Source organism: Barbus barbus (genome assembly GCF_936440315.1).
Source record: "Barbus barbus genome assembly, chromosome: 28".
NCBI classification, from domain to species: Eukaryota; Metazoa; Chordata; class Actinopteri; order Cypriniformes; family Cyprinidae; genus Barbus; species Barbus barbus.
In genome coordinates, this window is record NC_136756.1 from 17,863,635 (window position 1) to 17,882,894 (window position 19,260).

General features: G+C 37.2%; 2 protein-coding genes across 2 annotated transcripts; one reads left to right on the forward strand and one right to left on the reverse strand.

Moving 5' to 3' along the window:
- Nucleotides 1–396: 396 nt before the first annotated feature.
- Nucleotides 397–13,533, forward strand: LOC306848809 (potassium voltage-gated channel subfamily KQT member 2-like; the record flags this gene model as incomplete). The annotated part of the gene is made up of 9 exons (XM_079383569.1): nucleotides 397–416; nucleotides 632–661; nucleotides 2,601–2,794; nucleotides 5,349–5,396; nucleotides 8,274–8,373; nucleotides 9,440–9,571; nucleotides 10,110–10,160; nucleotides 12,029–12,146; nucleotides 12,817–13,533. The coding sequence occupies 9 exons, from the start codon at nucleotides 397–399 to the stop codon at nucleotides 13,531–13,533; spliced, it is 1,410 nt and encodes a 469-aa protein (XP_079239695.1).
- A 925-nt stretch (nucleotides 13,534–14,458) lies between these two features.
- On the reverse strand, nucleotides 14,459–19,152 carry LOC306848529 (uncharacterized protein). Its single transcript, XM_079383135.1, has 8 exons — nucleotides 18,996–19,152; nucleotides 16,853–18,598; nucleotides 16,667–16,733; nucleotides 16,200–16,543; nucleotides 15,533–15,605; nucleotides 15,401–15,455; nucleotides 15,199–15,318; nucleotides 14,459–14,978 (listed from the first exon to the last, which is right to left on the reverse strand). Exons 1-8 carry the CDS (start codon nucleotides 19,036–19,038, stop codon nucleotides 14,877–14,879), a joined length of 2,550 nt encoding a protein of 849 aa, XP_079239261.1. The 5' UTR covers nucleotides 19,039–19,152; the 3' UTR covers nucleotides 14,459–14,876.
- Nucleotides 19,153–19,260: the final 108 nt, after the last annotated feature.

Below are 19,260 nucleotides of genomic sequence, written 5' to 3' on the forward strand. Positions count from 1 at the left end.
TAATTCTCAATAGTATTTTTTTATGTTTTAAAAGTCTTTTCTCTGTTCTGCCTCTACTTAAAGACTCATCCCTCCTGTAAATCAGCTCGACATATTAAGAAGCCTGAAGGGAAAATCTGGTTTCAGGTCTGATATTAAAATATAAAAATATAATATTATAATTATCATATCTCAGAGGGGTCTAAAGGCTGAGAACACATTGAAAATCTGTAAATAATCAAATGTTTTCAATCTTGTTGAACAAAGAAAAGTTAATAACTTAATGCAGAAGAAATTCTTCAGATTCAGCACTATTTCCAGCTCATTAATCAAAGTGATTGATTATGTGACTCTTTGTACACATGGTCAGATTATTTTTGCTTCCATTGCTCTTTAGATCACACCATACTTGAGAACATGAGGGTTTGCACTAACTTGTAGTTTATGCAGCAGAAATGCTGATAATTTTATCTCAAATTGTAATGCTGAGAATATAATAATAAAAATAAAAATATATTAGAAAAGAATGGAAAAAAATGAAAAACAGATAGGCAGAATTTTCATTAATTCTCTCAGTATTTGTGAATGTTATTCCTGTTTAAAATTTTTGTTTATGGTGTTAAATGTCTTTATTGCTTCTCTCTTTCTAAAGGAAGGACTCCCAGCCAGAAGTCACTCCAAGGTTTGTTGTCCTGGATTTTCCCATAGAAACTTGACTATTCCCAAATCACGTCAGTCAAAAACTCATTCCAACACATAGAGAATCGTAGTTTGAGATCACCATCATCATTCTTCAAATGAGAAAACAGCCCGTATTGTTGTGTTTGAAGTCATTTGAAATCACAAATGTTATTCAAAGACAACCTGGTTGCACTTTATACTACAGTATCTTCAAGTGGTATTTACGGGGAGATGAATTAGTGTCATACTGGCACAGCATGATCAATGCAGTTCAAAGGAATGAAAATCTCATTAAAGAAAACAATCACACTTTGGTGTTCTGCCCTGTAAAAGACCTGCTGTTGTAATACTGTAAAATCAAGTGCAACCTGTGACTCATTCAGTTCATTTCATTCAGTGTAACAACACCTAGCTCAAACTCTGTTGGCTGTTTTGGGGGGTTTAGGGGGGGGGGGGGGGGGGGGGATACCTCCGATTTTACGTCCCAAACTTGGACATGGCCTAAACCATTTTTGACCACTGCTTGTATAATCTTTTCTCTCTCATGACCCACTCCAACCACATTTGCAGTAGTGAGATTTCACACAAAGACACCCTGTGTGGGTGCTGCCCGAGAAGCAATAGGTACCGTTGCACACAGATACTAACATCTGCACGCCCAGATCTCTCTCTCTCTCTCGCCACCATTTGAATTTGTCTCTTTCCTTCCTGACTTTGATTTCCCCCATTTTTCTAAATGTATTCCTTCAGTGTGTACCATCATCAGCTCAAGTCAAATATTTCAACATTTTTTGAGACGTACATAGTGCACATTCGTATCGGTGTTGAAGTATTTTAATCTCTCATCAGCTCAGGTGGGCTGAGAAATGTTCTGCTGTCCAGCATCTAAAAATGTTGTCTTGTTCGAACCAGAGAAGCAGACATTTGTTTAGCTTTGTGAGAGAGTTTTGTTTGCGGATCAACTTTCCTTTCCCACTTAGCACCTGGAAGCACATCCCATCGCTTTTTACCTCAATCCCACGAGACCGTCCTCCTCTGCAAGCTGCCTTGTGTTGTATTGGGGTCTCTCACTTTTTCATTTATTAATTTGTCTCTTTTTTTAAAAGGTGTTTAATATAACAGTTATGCATTTTTTTCAGCATGCCCGACAACATGCATGTGTTTCATTGCTTTGTTGTTCAAAAGTTTCCGCTGTGGCAGCATGTGGGTCTGCTGTTGCATCCAGAAGTTGTGGATTGCATTGCATGACTGAGAAGCACCATTATCCATATCTTTGCCCATGTAAGTCTGATCTTTATTAAAGTAGAAGAATGCAGAAACGATACAATTAGTGTTTGCTAAGGAATTAAAATGGGTGTTAATGTACAGTTGTGAAATTGCTTACAGTATCTAATGCTTACGTTTCAGTCATTTTAGAAATGTACAGAACTGTATTTTTTAAGCAATTATTTGATTATTACATTTCAGCGTTTTCTTTTTGGTGGCTTCAGCTGAACATTTCTATAGCAACATTTATATATCAGTAAATATGTAACTGTGTTGTTCTTTTAATAATATTTATAAGCTGTAACACACAAACAAGAATAATTATAATAATAATATATCAGTAAACAGTAATACGTTTTCTAGTAAAAATTATTTGAGCTGTTTTTTGATTAGCACCAGTTATTATTATTCCTTTTTTATGTTTAATGCATAAATCTTACAAAAAAAGTTAAATTCATGCCTAAAACAGAAATTTCAATGAATGCTTGACATACAAAATCATTTTTTTGCAGTGTATGGTCATTAATATAATTTACTGAGTATTTTATTTTTAGCACTGGATGGTTTCTGTCCCCACACTGGAAAAATACTTATAAGTGTGGGCTCAGGATGATTTGTCTGTTTCCTTTGCTTTTTTTGTTTGTCTTTTGTGTTTCATTGTGTCTGCTGTGTAGTCGTAAGCTCAGTTTGAAAGAGAAAGGCAGTCCCTCTAAGAGCACCGGGCGGAAGGAAGCCAAGACCCCCAAGCCAGAGGAGGGAGTCAAAGAGAGTCCAAGCAAAGTGACCAAGAGCTTGAGCTTCACAGAGCGGAACAAAGCAAAACACGCTTTCAGAATGAAAGATGGAGCTTCTCGGCAGAACTCTGAAGGTCAGAGAATGTTGTTATGCACACATACACAGGAATATTGGAATACACAATATGTTATATAAAAAATCTGTTACTCTAAGTGCAAAGTATATGCTGCTTCCAGACGTACATTCACCTGTAAATTACAATACTTGCATTGCATAGGTTTCCTATCTTCTTTTTTTAGACTTCAGCAGCTAGCAAGAATAGTTTGTAATTTCCTGGCACAGAACCAGATGCCACACTGGATTACTTAATGTGTCGTAGCACAAAAGATGGTGTCAGTAACAGTCCATTCATTAGAATTCATAAGATGGCAGGTGTGAGTTTCTATTTAAAGAAACAGCCCAACAGAAGAACTGATCTGCATTTCATAGGTTTAGTCCCCTTGCTGAAACACATGATGTTTTGCAGTGGAACATTGCATTAGTGTCTAAAGATGCTAGTTGATGCTGAACCATTTGTGGCTTTTCAGTTGCAGTAACTGTAGGAGCAGGTTTATATGGCCTTAGATGCTTGATCCCTATAAAATATTTCATCCACGGTGAAAATGCTTTGGGGGGAATTCATTAAGAATGAATTGCATCTGCTGATAGTGTTGTTTTTTTGCATATGCTACTGCATTTCCTAAATGCATATGCACTGTAATTCCTAAAAAAGTTGTCAAAATATACCCCAATAACTAGCCATGGGTGAGAAAACAACTTAAATACTTGTTGAAAAAGAAAAAGCTAGCATTCAGACAAAATAACCTTCAAGAATTACACAGTATTCAAAAGGGGATTAAATGTGAAATTAAAAGGGCTAAATGGGATTATAAATTTAAAGTGGAATACAAACGTAATAATCTCCTAGGCTCAGCATGGGACAGTATTAAAACAATGGTGGGTCTAAATGACAAAATAAAGAAAAAGGTGGCATTGGAAGGCTTCACCTCAGATTCCTGGCCCAAGAACTAAATCAATTTTTTTCAAGATTTGACAAATATGATTTTAGCAACGAAATTGTTGGCCAAAAACAGTCTTTACTGTCCCAGTCCCAATCAGCTGTATGTTTCTCTGCACAAAGTGTTATGAACACCTTTAAATATTGCAAAGCCAAAACAAGTCCGGGCCCAGACAATATTGGCAGCCGTGTTCTTTCTTGTTGTGCGGAACAGCTAGGCCCTATTTTTAATTATATTTTGAATAAATCTATGTGCCAACAGAAGGTCCCTGACTTATGGAAACAGTCAATTATAGTCCCTGACCTGTTGCTAAGAATAGCCACCCTAAGACCTTAAATGACTACAGACCCATAGCCCTTACATCACTTGTGATGAAGTCCTTTGAAAAGCTGATCAAGAGAGAATTGACATCTAGGACGAACTGCCTCCTCGACCCATTACAGTTTGCATATAGCCTCAACAGAGGAGTCCAGGATGCAACTGTAACAGTACTCAACCTCATTCTTAATCACCTTGAGGGCAACAGAAACCATGCCAGACTACTGTTTGTGGATTTCTCGTCAGCCTTTATCACCATTCAGCCCCACTTGTTGGTTGAGAAGCTCTTGCATCAGTTTAAACTGGAGGCTAACCTTGTGGGTTGGATATTAGACTTCCTCACAAATAGATCCCAGCGAGTGAGAGTAAATGGCCATCTTTCTGACTTGGTCCTCACATCAACTGGCTCACCGCAGGGGTGTGTTCTTTCCCCCCTCCTCTATATTCTGTACATTAATGATTGTCGCTCTGTGACTGAAAACCGACACTTTGTGAAGTTTGCTGATGATACGGTTATTGTCAGCTTATTGAACAATGAAGAAACTTCACATGGTCCGGTCATTGATCACTTTGTAACATGGTGTCAGGATGCCTTTCTTGAGCTGAATGCCTCTAAGGCACAATGTCACTAACATTGAAAAATCTAGTATAAATGGTCAGGAAATAGAGGTTGTTACAGAGTATAAGTACTTAGGATCTATTATTGATGATAAGTAGTGTTTCGAGTCTAATACCAGTTTGCTTTGCAAGAGAGGCCAGCAGTGCCTGTATTGCCTGAGGAAGCTGGCAAAGTTTAATGTGGACAAGACTCTGTTGACCCTTTTCTATAGGTCCTTTGTTGAGTCGGTTGTTACCTTCTCCTTAATCTGCTGGTATGGGTCCACTGAACTTGATCATTTGTATTGTTTAGTATCTGATTCACTACAGGAACTGCAAATCAGGCAACAGTGTAAACGCCTAAAGATTTAATGTTAAATGAAATTTGCACAGGAACATTTGCTGATTTACCATATTTACCCTGGCAAGACTTTCAGTTAAACTGTATTTTGGGTGGTTAGTGAATTAGATGTAGTTTTAAAAAAAAAATACAGCTCGCTACAGTGTCACAGTTGTTTAGTGAATTTGTCCCTTTGTGTTTCTCTCATCACCTGTTTTATTCTCTTCGCATAACTCTGCAGTGCTCAACTTCAAAAAAAATAAAAAATTTTGATATAAAATTATATATATATATAAATGGATCCATTTTATGTATTTCACTTCCTGCACACTCATCGGTTTCTCTCTCATTTCTCTCTACTGGAAAAAATAAAGTGCTGATTGAGTTGCAAGACGAGGACTTCGCCATGAAGAGTTCTCCAGGTTAGGCCATGATCCAGAAATATGATCCAAAAAGTACAGAGATGACAGAGCAGTTTCACTTAGAAGTAGACTATATTTAATCAGAATCTGTACGCACAGCGATGCAGCGATCACTACTCTCGCAAAGGCCACCTGGTAGAAATGACAAGATATTATGTTTGATAAATAACAAACAGTATCACAGACCTCAGCTAAAAGAATTTGTATAAATAACTTATGTAGCAGGTGATACCACAGCATAAGAAATACGAGAAATAGATTTCACTTCCTGAATCATACAATTTAATTTTTTTCCCCCATGAATATGGTATAAAAAAAGCAAAACAAAATATTCAGTCCAATTCAGTTTATATAAGGTTTGCCTTTTTGGCAGCTTTAATATTCAAATTTAATAAACATTTAAAAAATAATAATAAATACATTTATAAATCAAAAATAATTTATTAAAAATAAAAATAATAATAGGTATGCCACAATGAGTATTTGAACAAATAACAGGATTGAACATGTAGCTTAAATGTTCATATATTATTTATATATTTTCTTTTAATTAAAAAATGTTGAATGCAGTCAAAACACTATTTGCAAACTAAAAAAAGCATGAATAATTATTTATTTATTGTCTTCTTACCTTACCATAAATGGTCCATATAATATTATTTCTTGCTCCCTCATTTTAATAAAGAATATTTTTTATAATGAAGGAAAAACAGAGAAATATTATATATTTTTTATTAAATGTAATAATTTAAACTGATTTAATAGTTTATAATACTAAATTAAAATTGTTCTTTACTAAAATAAATTGAATATCAGTTCAACAGATTGCTTTAAAATTAGGACATTTTTGTATGATTTGTTATTGTTATAGTCAAGACATTTGAGGGGGGCTAAAATCACCATTCTAATGGAGGGTTGCAGATATTTGATGTGTTTACAACTTGCTTCTTTTCATGCTAGATTATTGTTATGTTACTTGATAGTTTAACTAACCTATCTAAAAGTTTTTTAAAAATATGGGATTTGTACCTCTGTTTTTTTGTTTTGTTTTTCTAAGTCATTAGACATAAAAGTATCGTTTTCATGAAAAGTGCTTTATAATGATGTGCAAGCAAATCTCCCCCATTCATAATGTAAAATAAGCCTAACATAAGAGACACCATGTGTTATACAGTTGCATGGTTGAAGTCATTGTCATCTTTGACCATCTCTCTCTCATCTCTCTTTCTTTCTCTCTATTTTTCACTTTTTCTCTTCACATTTTGGCAGCGATTGAGGGCTTAATCAGTAAGACAAATTATGTTGTCTGAGGCTGCATCTCTTTAGCACTAGTCCCAAAAAATCTCAACACCAGTCTGCTAAAGAAACACTATGCATGCCTTAAAAATGGCTCCTTAATTACTAAGCTGCAGCATATCTTTACAGATCTGCCCATCATCCAACACTCTCTGTCATGAACGCTTGGCTGAAAGTTCATCTCACTTGAAGCATCACACAAAATATTAATTTCCTCACTGATGCTTGGATAGTTTTTACAGCAGCTATATTAGCCTAATCTGTCAACCATATGACAGTGAAGTGCGACAGTACAGCAAAGAAAATGTTACTCATTTGTCTCAGCCTGGATATCGGTCTCATGCTCATCCCATGACAGAATGTGTTCCATGAAGGTGTTAATGAAACACTTTGCAACTTACACTTTCCATCAAGTTCTTTGCACTAACCTGCATGAAAGAACTTCTCAGTTTATGAAGGAAACAAGTTTGTTTCCAGAAATTGGTCTTGTGCAGTTTCGACTAGCTGTTTTTTACTCTATGTCATTTGAATAGGATATGCTTTTTCTGCTGTCACATCCTCATTCATATGGCATAAGGATGACACATGTAGTACTAATATTTAAGCTTGTTTGTCCCAGCTTTACATGTTAACCAGCATTTTTCTGGGGGTTGAAATTTGTTAGATTTTGTTAGGTGCACAGAATTTTCTCTCACATATGCTATTGCGGTAAATGCTCAGGCTAGCAGGTTCTGGTAAGTGCTTCATGCATGAGTAACACTAATGTTTCTGCTCCAAATGCACATTGAAATATTAAAGCATGTCTGAGGCTTCTGACTAATTCTGACAGTGATTATGAGATTAGGAGGGATATCAGTTTCACAGTTGCAAAAATTTGACCGTGCACAGATCTTTTTTATCTAAGTTTTTTTCCCCTGAGCACTTCTGAAGTGTGGAATAAATTAGTTTCAATTTAGAAAATCTCACTAGTCATTTAGCATTTACTTTTTTTCCAAGTAAATTTGTGATACTCTGATTCCATGTGCTTTTAAAGGGACAGTTCTCACAAAAACTCAAATTGTCATCATTTACTCACCCTTTCGTTTCAAACCTGTACGATGATCTATGATGGGTTTTACTCTAGCAATATCACATGAGCAATCATTGTACTGAATTTCAGCATAGCTGGGCATAGTCTCATTTCTACAGTCATGCTGATATTCAGAACAACATTATCATTTGCAAGTGTGATATTGATTTTATACAACAGTTCTGTAAAAAAGTTATTTCAAGTAACTTCACACAACTTCAACTTGATACTCTGGTTGAGAACAGTGGGAACGCAGACAGGCAGATACTAACAGTGAAAAGTCACAGTGCTGTTGGACTACAGTAAATATCACTCTTGGAACGCCGCTGAGCCAATCTAATTCAAGGACTGGAACTAACTGTTGTATAATGTGGAGTGCCTTTAGCAGTTTATCGAGCATGTCTGCCATGGCAGATGTTTTCTGTAATCTTAAATCTTGTCACAGGGACAAGTTCTTTGTTAACATTAGGACTCTTTACATTGGGAGCAGCCTGTTGTTTTGTGTGTTGTAGAGGCAAGTCTTCCAGAAGATTTTGGGGATGACAGAGGGTTACACTGTGAGTTTGTGCCGGATCTGTCTCCGGGACTCAAGGTCACCATCAGAGCAATCTGGTAAGAGGCACCAATCTCCAGGCTAGATAAGAATAGGGATATAAAGATTTGCTCTCAACAATTCAGTGTAATTAAAATGATTGTTAAAAACAGAATAAAAGTTTTTTTTAAATCACAAATGTTTAATAATGAAATAATTATGTTTTTTTCCATTTTTAATAATTATTTAAAAATGCTTAAAACACTAATTTAACTGCTGGGACAATGAAATGTTTATTAAAGGGCTCATGAACTGCCTGTTTTTTAATTTTTTACTGTTCTCTGATGTCCACTTATTATGTTATCAAGATTTTTATATAAGAACATCATAATTTAGAAGTAACAGGCTATTTTCTGTCCTGATTTTAACCCCCCTCATCAGAACGCTCTGTTTGAATAGGCGTGGCAGATTGTAGACTTGGAAGTAAGTCATAGCCCTGCTATGATTGGCTAACACTTGTCTATGTTTGACAGTCTCCATCCTTCACAGATGGACACTGCTTGGACTGTTTTAGGCTAAAAACAGTTAATAACACTTGTGAAGTGCGACATCGGATCCAATATAGTTGGCACAGCATCGTCTTTTAGTTTCAGTCTTTCTGAAAATCCTGTGTCGAATTGTGCCTTGTTTGTAAATGAATCTGTGGTAATATGAACAAAGGACCAAGTTCTTACTGATGCGTTCTGGCACTTCATTAAAAATAAAGTACATCAAATTTATCGTTTGATTTCTGCGTAGACCTGCGTTTGTCACTGGGGGGGGGGGGGGGGGGGTGCTAAACAGACATTGATGTAGAGGCAGGTGTTGATCTTCTGCGGAGGTGGTGTTTATCGACACTGTTACATCATAAAGTGGCATAACCTGTAATTTTGGCAGATTGGCTACAAAATAAGCTGTTTATAGACTAACGAGAAAGTTTTGAAACTTCCAGAATGTTTTTATAGCACAATGACATCTTATATATCAAAAGATTAAGGGAATTCTGATTTCTCAGTTCATGACTCCTTTAAATTCTATAATTATTGCTTTGAATTGTAATTGTCAGATATGTTACACCTAATTAAAGTCTTCTTCGGTCTTCCCCAGTATTATGCGGTTCCTGGTGTCTAAGAGGAGATTTAAAGAGAGCCTCAGGCCTTATGATGTGATGGATGTGATCGAGCAGTATTCAGCAGGTCATCTGGACATGCTGTCACGCATCAAAAACCTTCAGTCCAGGCAAGACTTCAGTCTGTATAGAACAAAAGTTTTCACCATTGCGGTAACCTTCTAACAATGACAGGATCCAGCTGCTTCAGTAGTCAATCAGTATTTGGCAAGAGCTGTAGCTGAATTGTGAGTTGCATGGTTGAAGTCCACCCTCTGGGGGTGATTATTTGATATTACAGAAAGATAAAAAAAAAAAAAACAGTCTAAAGCAGGATGAGATTTCAACACTGCTCGACATTCACAGTGATTTTATTTTTTGTGTCACATTCAAAATTATTTGAATTCAGATTCACTCCTTTTCTCTCAAATAAGCCTCATATATGTTGTGAAATTACATCCACACATATACCAATATATTCCAACAGCAAAAACCATTTCTGTCATACATGTAAACATGAAACACTGTTCCTAGAAGTGGGTGAGAATAGACATGTATGGAATATATTCTTTCTTATTTGTCGACAGTCCTCGCTGTGGTACAGGGGGTGGTTTCCATGTGTTGCTTCATGATGCTTGGTATCCATGTTCTCTCTGTGTACTTTGCCAGGATAGATTTGATTGTGGGTCCCCCTCCCCCCTCGACCCCTCGTCACAAGAAGTACGTAATCATTCACCATTAGCGTTCCCAGGCTGAATGGGTTTATTATTGGACAGCATTGGATTAAAAGCTGCAGTGTCATGACAATTAAATCACATCATGAGGGGAAACTTGTCATTGACTGGTTGGATTGTTTCTTGATTGGTTATTCTATGTTCACCTTGAGAAAGATTTACATTTTGGATAGATATAATTATCCATCAATAATACACCGCTTTAGAATTGAGCATATGAAAAGTTAATTTATGATTAATAAAAAGTGTTTTTGCTGTACAATAATTCAACACATTGTGGTGTGACCATGCAGCCTGTTTAATGGGGGACAGATGCAATTGTGCATGTTGTCCCAGGGTTTAAAGAAGAGAGAATAACTTAAACATACAGTGTGTAACACACAAAGCATCATAAGGCATGGAACCCGGTGACATTTTTGGATTATTATTTTTTTATTTCCCCACATTATTTAATATGCTAGTCAAATTTCTTGCCATTGGTGCAGTATGTCTGATTAACATTGTTGGGAAGCTACTTTAAATGCGCAAAATTCTGAAATTAAGCAAGATTCATTGGGATTAATCCCATCTAACATTAAAGTTTTTTAAATATACTTTTATATTGCAATAATTTTACATTCAATCTTCAAATTAATGTAGAGACAACATAAAGACAGTATATTTTTAATTTATGCCTGAAGGCGAGAATCACTGATGTCTTATTTCCCTAATATTTAACCACTGACTATATATAATGTTGACTATATTAGCGTTACAGTATAACTGAGAGCCATTAATTTTACAATTTATTACACTTTAAAAAATACAACTGAAAATTTAATTGAACTTAAAACAATCTTCACATAATTCCATTATAATAAATGCCATATTTACCTGTGCCCTTCAGCAAGTAGGAAATATACAGAAATTGAATAAAGGTATCAACACTAAATTCTAAATTAAATATAGATGAATCCTTAAAGCCACAAAAGTTATTGATTTCTTTTTTCTTTTCTTCTTTGATTAACAGACATCACAGCAGATAGGTTATTAGGTTTTTTGGCTGCTATTACTTTAAGAGCTGCTGCTGCTCCTCGTCACCTGTAGCTTTTCCGCGCTCATTTGACTCGCACCTGGTGCTGAGGCAAAGTCTGAAAAGTCTTCCATTTTATGTGGTTGTGAAGACTTTCTGCGTCTGAATAAACACAATTCTTGGCAAGAAAAAAGAGGCAGAATCAGCAGTTGTGAGTGGGGTGGCCAACCCTAGCTTCGCCCCTGCGTTAACTGGAAAAATTAATCGCTTGTATTAATGCGCTACTTTTGACAGCACAAATATATATATTAAGTAGAAAGATTTAATTGAAAGAATCACACTTGCTAGATGAGGCCTTTTAGGACAAATGATTCATTAGAATAATCAGATTTCCATACTGAAAAATGTAGTTAAGTAAATATTTTCTTCATTTTTATTTAGTTTCTCCCCAACACTGCTGTCAATAACTTTGCAAAGACACTGCAGTATTGTGAGCTATCTTAGTGTAATGCTGCAGCTTTGAAAGAGTCACCTTTTCAAGATTCCAAGAGTCATCTTGATTTTTGAAGTCCCAAGTCCCTGATGAATGCATGCTGATTAACAACTTTGCAGTATTGCATGCAGCATGCAATATGGCATATACTCACTTTCAGCAAATCAGGCTTCAGTCATCTTCCCTCTTATTTTAACCTTGGTGTCCTATGTTTGCATTCGCATGCTCTCCTCCATAAAGCTAATTTCTGTTAACTTGACAAGGTACAGTGCACAGTTAACCACTGAATCTCAGTGTGGATGAGGGTGTATTGACTATGTGTCGAAGTGATGGTCTATTGGATCACTAGAGTGGATCAGATTGTGGGAAAGGGAGGCGCGGCAGGAGAAAAGGACAAGCCCAAAAGCGACACGGAGATGGCTGAGGACCCAAGCATGATGGGACGTCTTAACAAGATGGAAAAGCAGGTGAAGCATGTTACAGTATATCAAGTTCATTTGATGTAGCATTGTCCACTCTTAAAATAAAGGTCATTATTGGCATTTATGGTTCCATAAAGAACCTTTAACATCCATGGAACCATTCCACAGAACGTTCTTTAAAGTGAAAACAAAAACCTGTGCACACCAAAATCAACCTTAATTATTTGCGTGAGTAGATTACATTCAAAGTCAAAGCAAAGATGCAAATAGACGTGAATTCTCACCAGGCGACGTAATTGCCACGAAAACGCAATATATGCCTCAAATGCATCTTACGCGTAAGTTGAAAAATTTCAACTTGCAATCAGTGGAAAATTCGCATGACACGTTGTGCAAGCCGATAAGCAAAGAGCTTTTTGACATGTCTGGTTGTATCAGAAAATAGAGGAGAGCATTACGGCATGTTTTTATTCACATGAGTGACATGAAAAACATCTTGCAAGTAATCTAGAGCAATAATGCGATGAAAATATTCACTTCATGTTTGGTGTGCACACACCATTAGAAAGTAAATGGTTCTTTTAAGCTCTATTTACTAAAAGGTTCTTTAAGGAACCAATAAAAATGGTTCTATGTGTAAACCCCCTTGTAGAACTTTTATTTTTAAGAATGTATATGTCAGTGCTAAAGGGCCTCACTGTCTTTCTTTGTGCAGGTGGGGGCAATGGACCTCAAACTCAACTTTTTGGTCAGTGTGTACACCACACATATGGGCATCCCACGATCTGAGACTGAAGCCCTCCTAGGCTTTAAAATCCCTTACCCTGCTCCTCCCTACCACAGCCCTGACGATAAGAGCGAGAAAGCACAGGATGAGAAAGAGGATGAGAATAAAAAGAGTGTGTCCCCTGACCATCCTGGTACCAACGGGACTCCCACCGATAGCCAGTGTCGGCCCTCTACATCATGGCATCAGCAGGATGACCATCCCCTCAGTGTGCCTCTCTGGAACAACAGCCGAGGAGTTTCGCCGATAGGCACTGATGACCCCTCGTTGTACCGCCTCCCTCCTCCGCCGTTCTATGAGAACGGGGACAGCAGCCGCTCACGTAGGTCCAGGAGACCCGTCCTGCAGCAGGTGGCCGTCGAGAGCGACACGTCATTCTCCATTCCCTCAGTGGACCATGAGGAACTGGAGCGCTCTTTTAGCGGCTTTAGCATTTCTCAGGCCAGGGAAGAGGATTACGTGCCTCCGGTGAGTCTGGGGCTTTTTGGTGGAGGCGGTGGGACACTGTGCACCCGTCTCAGGCCTAATCTGGCTGAGGGGGAGTCAGATACGGACTCTGACCTCTATACGCCGGGAGTGCCGTCTCCTCTTTCATTTACCGGAGAGGGGCCTTTCAGTGACCGGATGTGGCCTGGTCTGAAATAGTTTGGAGTCTGTATAACGGACCAGTATCCTGGATGTAGCTGATGGATGTGTATGTGGCCATTTGGACTTGATGAAGTGAATCATTTTCAAGGTCGAAAAAAAAAATGTGGGAGTGATTATCGACTGCATTGATGTCACAGCAGCGAGAATGAATCATAAACTGCAATAAAAAAAAAAAAAGACCCCAAACAAGGAGGCTAAGTATGTGTGCGTTCACAAGCGGAAAAGATTGTGTGTATTCAATTACTGGCATGGATCTTCAAATCAAAAAAGGCACCTCTTCTTTATTAGTTTGCATAGTCACCACAGCTAATGCAGTATCCAGTGCACTTTAGCTTAAAACTGTAATTTTGATTCATGAGATCTTTATTTATTTATTTAGTTATTTGCATTGTCTTTTCCTGAAATGCGTTATGAGATTGTTATGAAAACGAGTAGTTAATCAGGGCATGTGTTCGTAGTAAGCATTTAATGAACTTTTTAAATTGAACGGGTTCCTTTGGAGAAAATAATTTCAGCCAAAGAAAAAGATGGTAGAAAACTGAGCATGCCTTACAGGTACTTTTTCCCTCTTACATTTCTTATTAGTAGGATGGAAAGATTAATTATTTTTTTATAGCTACATTTAAAGTCAAGGCACTTAGGGAGAGAGACACATACTTTTGGAGGAACTATTAATATTTGCAGGAGCCCTGGTGATGGTCAGAGGAGAGATATCCAAGCTATTGTATGCAATCAGTTTTAATTTTCTAGAATTGGTAACCTGCACTATGATATCATGTTTTATGCTGTAGTGAAGAAGGCACTGAATAATAATCAGACCTAAAAATACATTAACTGCATGGCATGATTATGGAATATAGCTTGTTGACAAATGAGATAGCAATGAAAGTCCCTTCAACTGCAGTCAGATATAGTCGGGGATAAAGGAGTTGAAAAGGTATCAATTGTATTTATTTGTTCTATTTTTCCAGGTCAGTTTTACATTGAAATCACTTGTTTGTACAGGTTTCCTGTAGGGCCCAGAGACCACATACATCTGCAAATGTATTACTTTTCCAAGTAAAAAGGAAGAAAATGAATCTATCTAGATGTGGTTTACATAAGAATACAGGGATAACCATGTTAAAAGATATAAACATTTTTCAAAGCTGTATTTCAAAGCGCTGTTCAAACATTACAATATTAGGTTGCATACTGTAAGGAAATAAAGTTGGTTTTGTCTCAGTCTGCTGGTTTGTCTGAGATTTTCATGAGATTTTGCATGACCTTGTGCAATGGTTTCTCTGTCATACTTGCATAGGCCTTGATTTCTTTGTGTGTGTGTGTGTGTTTTGAATCATTCAGTTGATCCAATCCAGGCTGTCTGTGGCCCACCAGTAAGACAGCACACCCACCGCCGTCGCTAGACTCACTGCTAACACTGAACGCAGCAGAACAAGACACTATAGAGAGGTCAAAACAGAGTTCGGTCACAGTCTAAACTGTTAGAGTAGATTATTGGCTTTATTTATTAATGACTTTAATGCTGTTGTGCTATTGTGTTGTGTTAAGCGTGAGGCTGATACAGTAACTTGAATTATACATTAATAATGACAGCATCAGAACTGGCATTTCTATGACAAATGTGTTTACTCCTTTAATTTCAAGCCAGTTAAGATTTACCTTATTTCTCTTGGGTTGTTCCTTCAGTTGCTTGTCTGCCTTTTGTAACCCCTTTGGTAAGACTTTGTACCTTCCTATGTACAAGCGTCTCTCATTTGGTTCATCAGAATCACTTTGGTCCTGAAACATGTGAATAGCAGTAAGACAATGATGACTATTATTTGATCATTTTATTGTTTGCTTGATGATCTGATGTTCTCACCTCAGTCCTCAGGATGCTGGCAGTGTCATCTTCTGTGTTTGACTCCTGTTCACTACTGCAGGACAATATAAAATACAAACTTACAAATCAGAAATATGAACGATATTTGAAGCTGAATGAAATCCATCTTACCTATCATTATCTTCCTCATTTTGAGAAGATTGTTGGCGAAATCTTAACATAACTTTGTGGGCCCTGTCTGTGACTGTTGAGAGAAATGTACAGTACATATTTATTCATTTAGCAGGCATTTTTATGTGAACCCATGACCTTAATACTAACACCATGGCCTGACATTTGAGCTACAAAAACTAGGGGGATTTGAAAGTGAGTGTGTGTGTATACATTACATTTTTAAAAGAAAATGTATTTGTATTTATTTGATCATAAAAACCATAATGCTGGGAATATTACAGTTAAAAATAACTGTTTCCTGTTTTAATATGTTTTTAATTTTTAATTTATTCCTTTAATGCTGAATTTTAAGCAGCCATTAATTCAGTCTTCAATATATTAATTTGGGGCTCATTTCTTATTGTCATCAATATTGAAAATAGTTAAACTGCTTAATAATAATACATTTTTCTGGATTCTGCAGCATTTATTTGAATTTGAAATCTTTTGTTGTAGTATAAATTTATACTGTCTCTTTTGATCAATTTAATGCATCCTTGCTGAATAACACATTCAGTGTTATTATTCAGTATTAATTTTTTTATTAATTATTATTATTCAGTATTAATTTTTTACCCCAACCTATTGAACAGCAGAGTAATTCTAAGAAAATGTCAGCACTTACCCTCATTTTGGTCCTCTTCATAATATCTGTTAGATGCATCAATTCTCTCTTGTTCCTGCTTCATATCCCTCTCTATTTCAATTTTCAGCTTTTCCAAGAAATCGTGATCGTCGTCGTCATCACAGACCCTTACACTTGAGTTAATTTTAAATTCTTCATTAATATCACAGTTATAATCATCAAACTTCATGTTGTCCTCATCCATCAGAAGGGTGCTGATATTTTCTCTGAAGTGTGAGGGTTCACGGCTGTCTTCCTTGTTGCTTTGGTCTTGTTCGACTAAACTGTACTCTGGAGGATACAACTCACTGATGCAACCTATTGTGCTTGGTTCCTCTTCACTGCTGTGTGGAAATATCACATGCAAATCCAATTTTTTGAGCTTGTATTGTGCACTAAAGTATAAGATATGTACATAACACAAAACACTTTCCTTTTGAAGTGTCAAATGTTGAAATCTGTCTTACCTGTAACTATCCTCCTCATACTGAGAGGATTTTGGCTCCAAACAAAATGTCACTTTGTGGCTTCTCCCTGTTGTTGTTGTTGTTGTCGTCGTCGTTGTTGGGAAAGAATTTACCAAAATGTAAAAATTTTCCTAATAAAAATCTGATAAATTAAGAAGTTAAGATGGTTCACAAATGAGCATTTACCCTTGGTTTCCTTGCCTTCTGCAGACTCGTAGAATCTGTTAAATGCTTCAATTCTTGCCTTTTCTTTCTCCCAGTCCCTCTCAGTCTCCTCCCCATCGTTCTCCAGCTCTTCCAGGTAATTGTCCTCTTCATCACAGATCACCTCTTCTCCATTAATGTCCCAGTCATATTCATCAAGCTTCAGAATGTCCTGAGACCAAAACGTCCCAGGTAACAAAGTGTTGATATTTTCTCCAGTGTCTGACACTTCTGAATGTTCTTTGTTGTTCTCGTCTGTTTTCACTGATGGATGTGACTCACCAACACTTATGTTTTCAGCTGAATCAGTCTCAGTAGAACCTTCCATTACAGTTCCACGAGTGCTTGATAAACCTTCTACATTACACATCTCTGGTTTCAAGCTATCTTTGACCACCCCATCCACTACTTCATGCTCAATACTGTGCCAGTCTGTAGCAAAGTCTTTTGTGAAGGTATGCTCTTGTTTCTGGAGAGGTGTGTTTTTGTCCTCTGAGACTGTATGTGAAATTAATTCAGGTATATCTTGGTTTTTGCAGCAGTCGTCACCATCACTGCTGAAATCACTGTCATAGTCAAGCTGCTCATTCATGTAGGATTCATTGGAACTTGATTGGAAATTCTCAGAGATTCCATAATCAGAACTTTCTCCAATGTTTGAAATTTCACGATGATATTCAGCATCTGTTTGGAACAATACGTCATCATCAGATTTCCCAGTTGTTGTCTCCACATGCAGATCCTCATTCTTGGCATAAGTGAGCATGTCTGCAGGATCCGTACATTCATCTTTCTGTTGGACATCATCATCTTCCCTTGAAGTTACAACACTGTAAGGCAGTAGAGGTTCTTCTGGGTTCTTTGTCTCATAGGAACAACCTAGGCCTACAGCTTGCACCTCAGCTTGCTTGGTGTCCAGGTGATTGGGTTGTCCACCTTCAGGACCTTCACTTCTGTCCCCACTGTCACTTTGAGACAGATCAGAGGGATACTCTGCTAAACCTTCCTCATCTCTCTCATGGTCCTCATGATCGTCTTCTGTAAACTCTTTAATCTCATCCATAGACTGGACCTCCTCTGATGTTACTGGCCAGTCTTGCAGTGTTGACTGTATGGCACTTAAATGACTGAGCTGCTCATAATCTGGTGCACGCTGAAGGACATGTTCCTCAGTGCTGTCAGGCTCCATTCTTTCCTCTTCTAATGTTGAGCTCTCATTTTCAGATTTATCCACCATCTGGTAGGACAGTAGATGAGATGTGGTCTCCTCCTGAGTCCATGTGCTCACTGTATCCAGACCATAGTGAGTTCCTTTTGGGAGAACCATTTCAAGGACATTGACATCTTCAGATTGTTCCTTGCTCATTTGATGGATATCTTTATGTATCTTGAATTCACTTTCTCTGCAATCCTCTTCATGGAAGCTTAATTGCTGGTTTTGGGTTTGTGTCTTATTTTTGACTGCATCGTTGTCATCCCATGAACCACAAAGCGTAGATCCTGTCTTCATGCTTTGTTCATCTAAAGAGAAGTTCCTATTGTTCTCAAAACAGTGCTTAGTTTCCTCTTCCCTATTCATCCACTTTAAATCTATGTCAGAATCAGATCCACTGGATTCTCTGTGATTGTCATCCTCCTCCATGTTTGGCTCATTTTGAGGTACATTAATGCTGTGTGCGGTTGCTTCGTCTTCATCAAAGTTTAGATGCTCAAAGTTTGTCTCTGTTTCTATTAGAAAACAAGAATACACACATCAGTACTAATTACACTCTGAGAAAAAAATCTGTAGAAAAACAGATCGCATCCTGGCAGAAAATACCAGTACCTTTTCTGTTAAGTTTACAGACATTTTCTTCAACTTTAAACACAACACAATGCAATGCGCAATTCAAAATATGGGCTAAACACCTGTGAAAAATCAATACAGATTGCTTCATATTAACATGGTACATTGGGACATCTTTTTATGGACTTTTCTTTTAAATAGGTGAAATTTTATTCCTCAAGTCAAAATATTTCTGGAATACCACAGTTTAGCAGTGAGATCGTATGATATGATATGCGCAAATGACTTCAAAGTTTTTTCTTGCTTCATTAAACAAAAAGTGTTATACAAAAGCCTTACCTTTCAGTGCATCATTCAGAATATCAGCAATGTTTTGATCCATCTTGTTTTTGACACAGCAGGAGGTGTGAAGTGTTTAATTTCATCCCATACAGACAAAATCAGATTCAAACATGACAGACACTCTGAATGTTTTAACACTTGACAAAATGAGAGTGTGTTGCGTACCGCTTTGTGTCATAGCTGCTTCCTGTTCAAACAGGCAAACAGGGTCATGGCAACAAGAACATCAACACAGAATTTGTTACTAAACAAAAAAACTGTC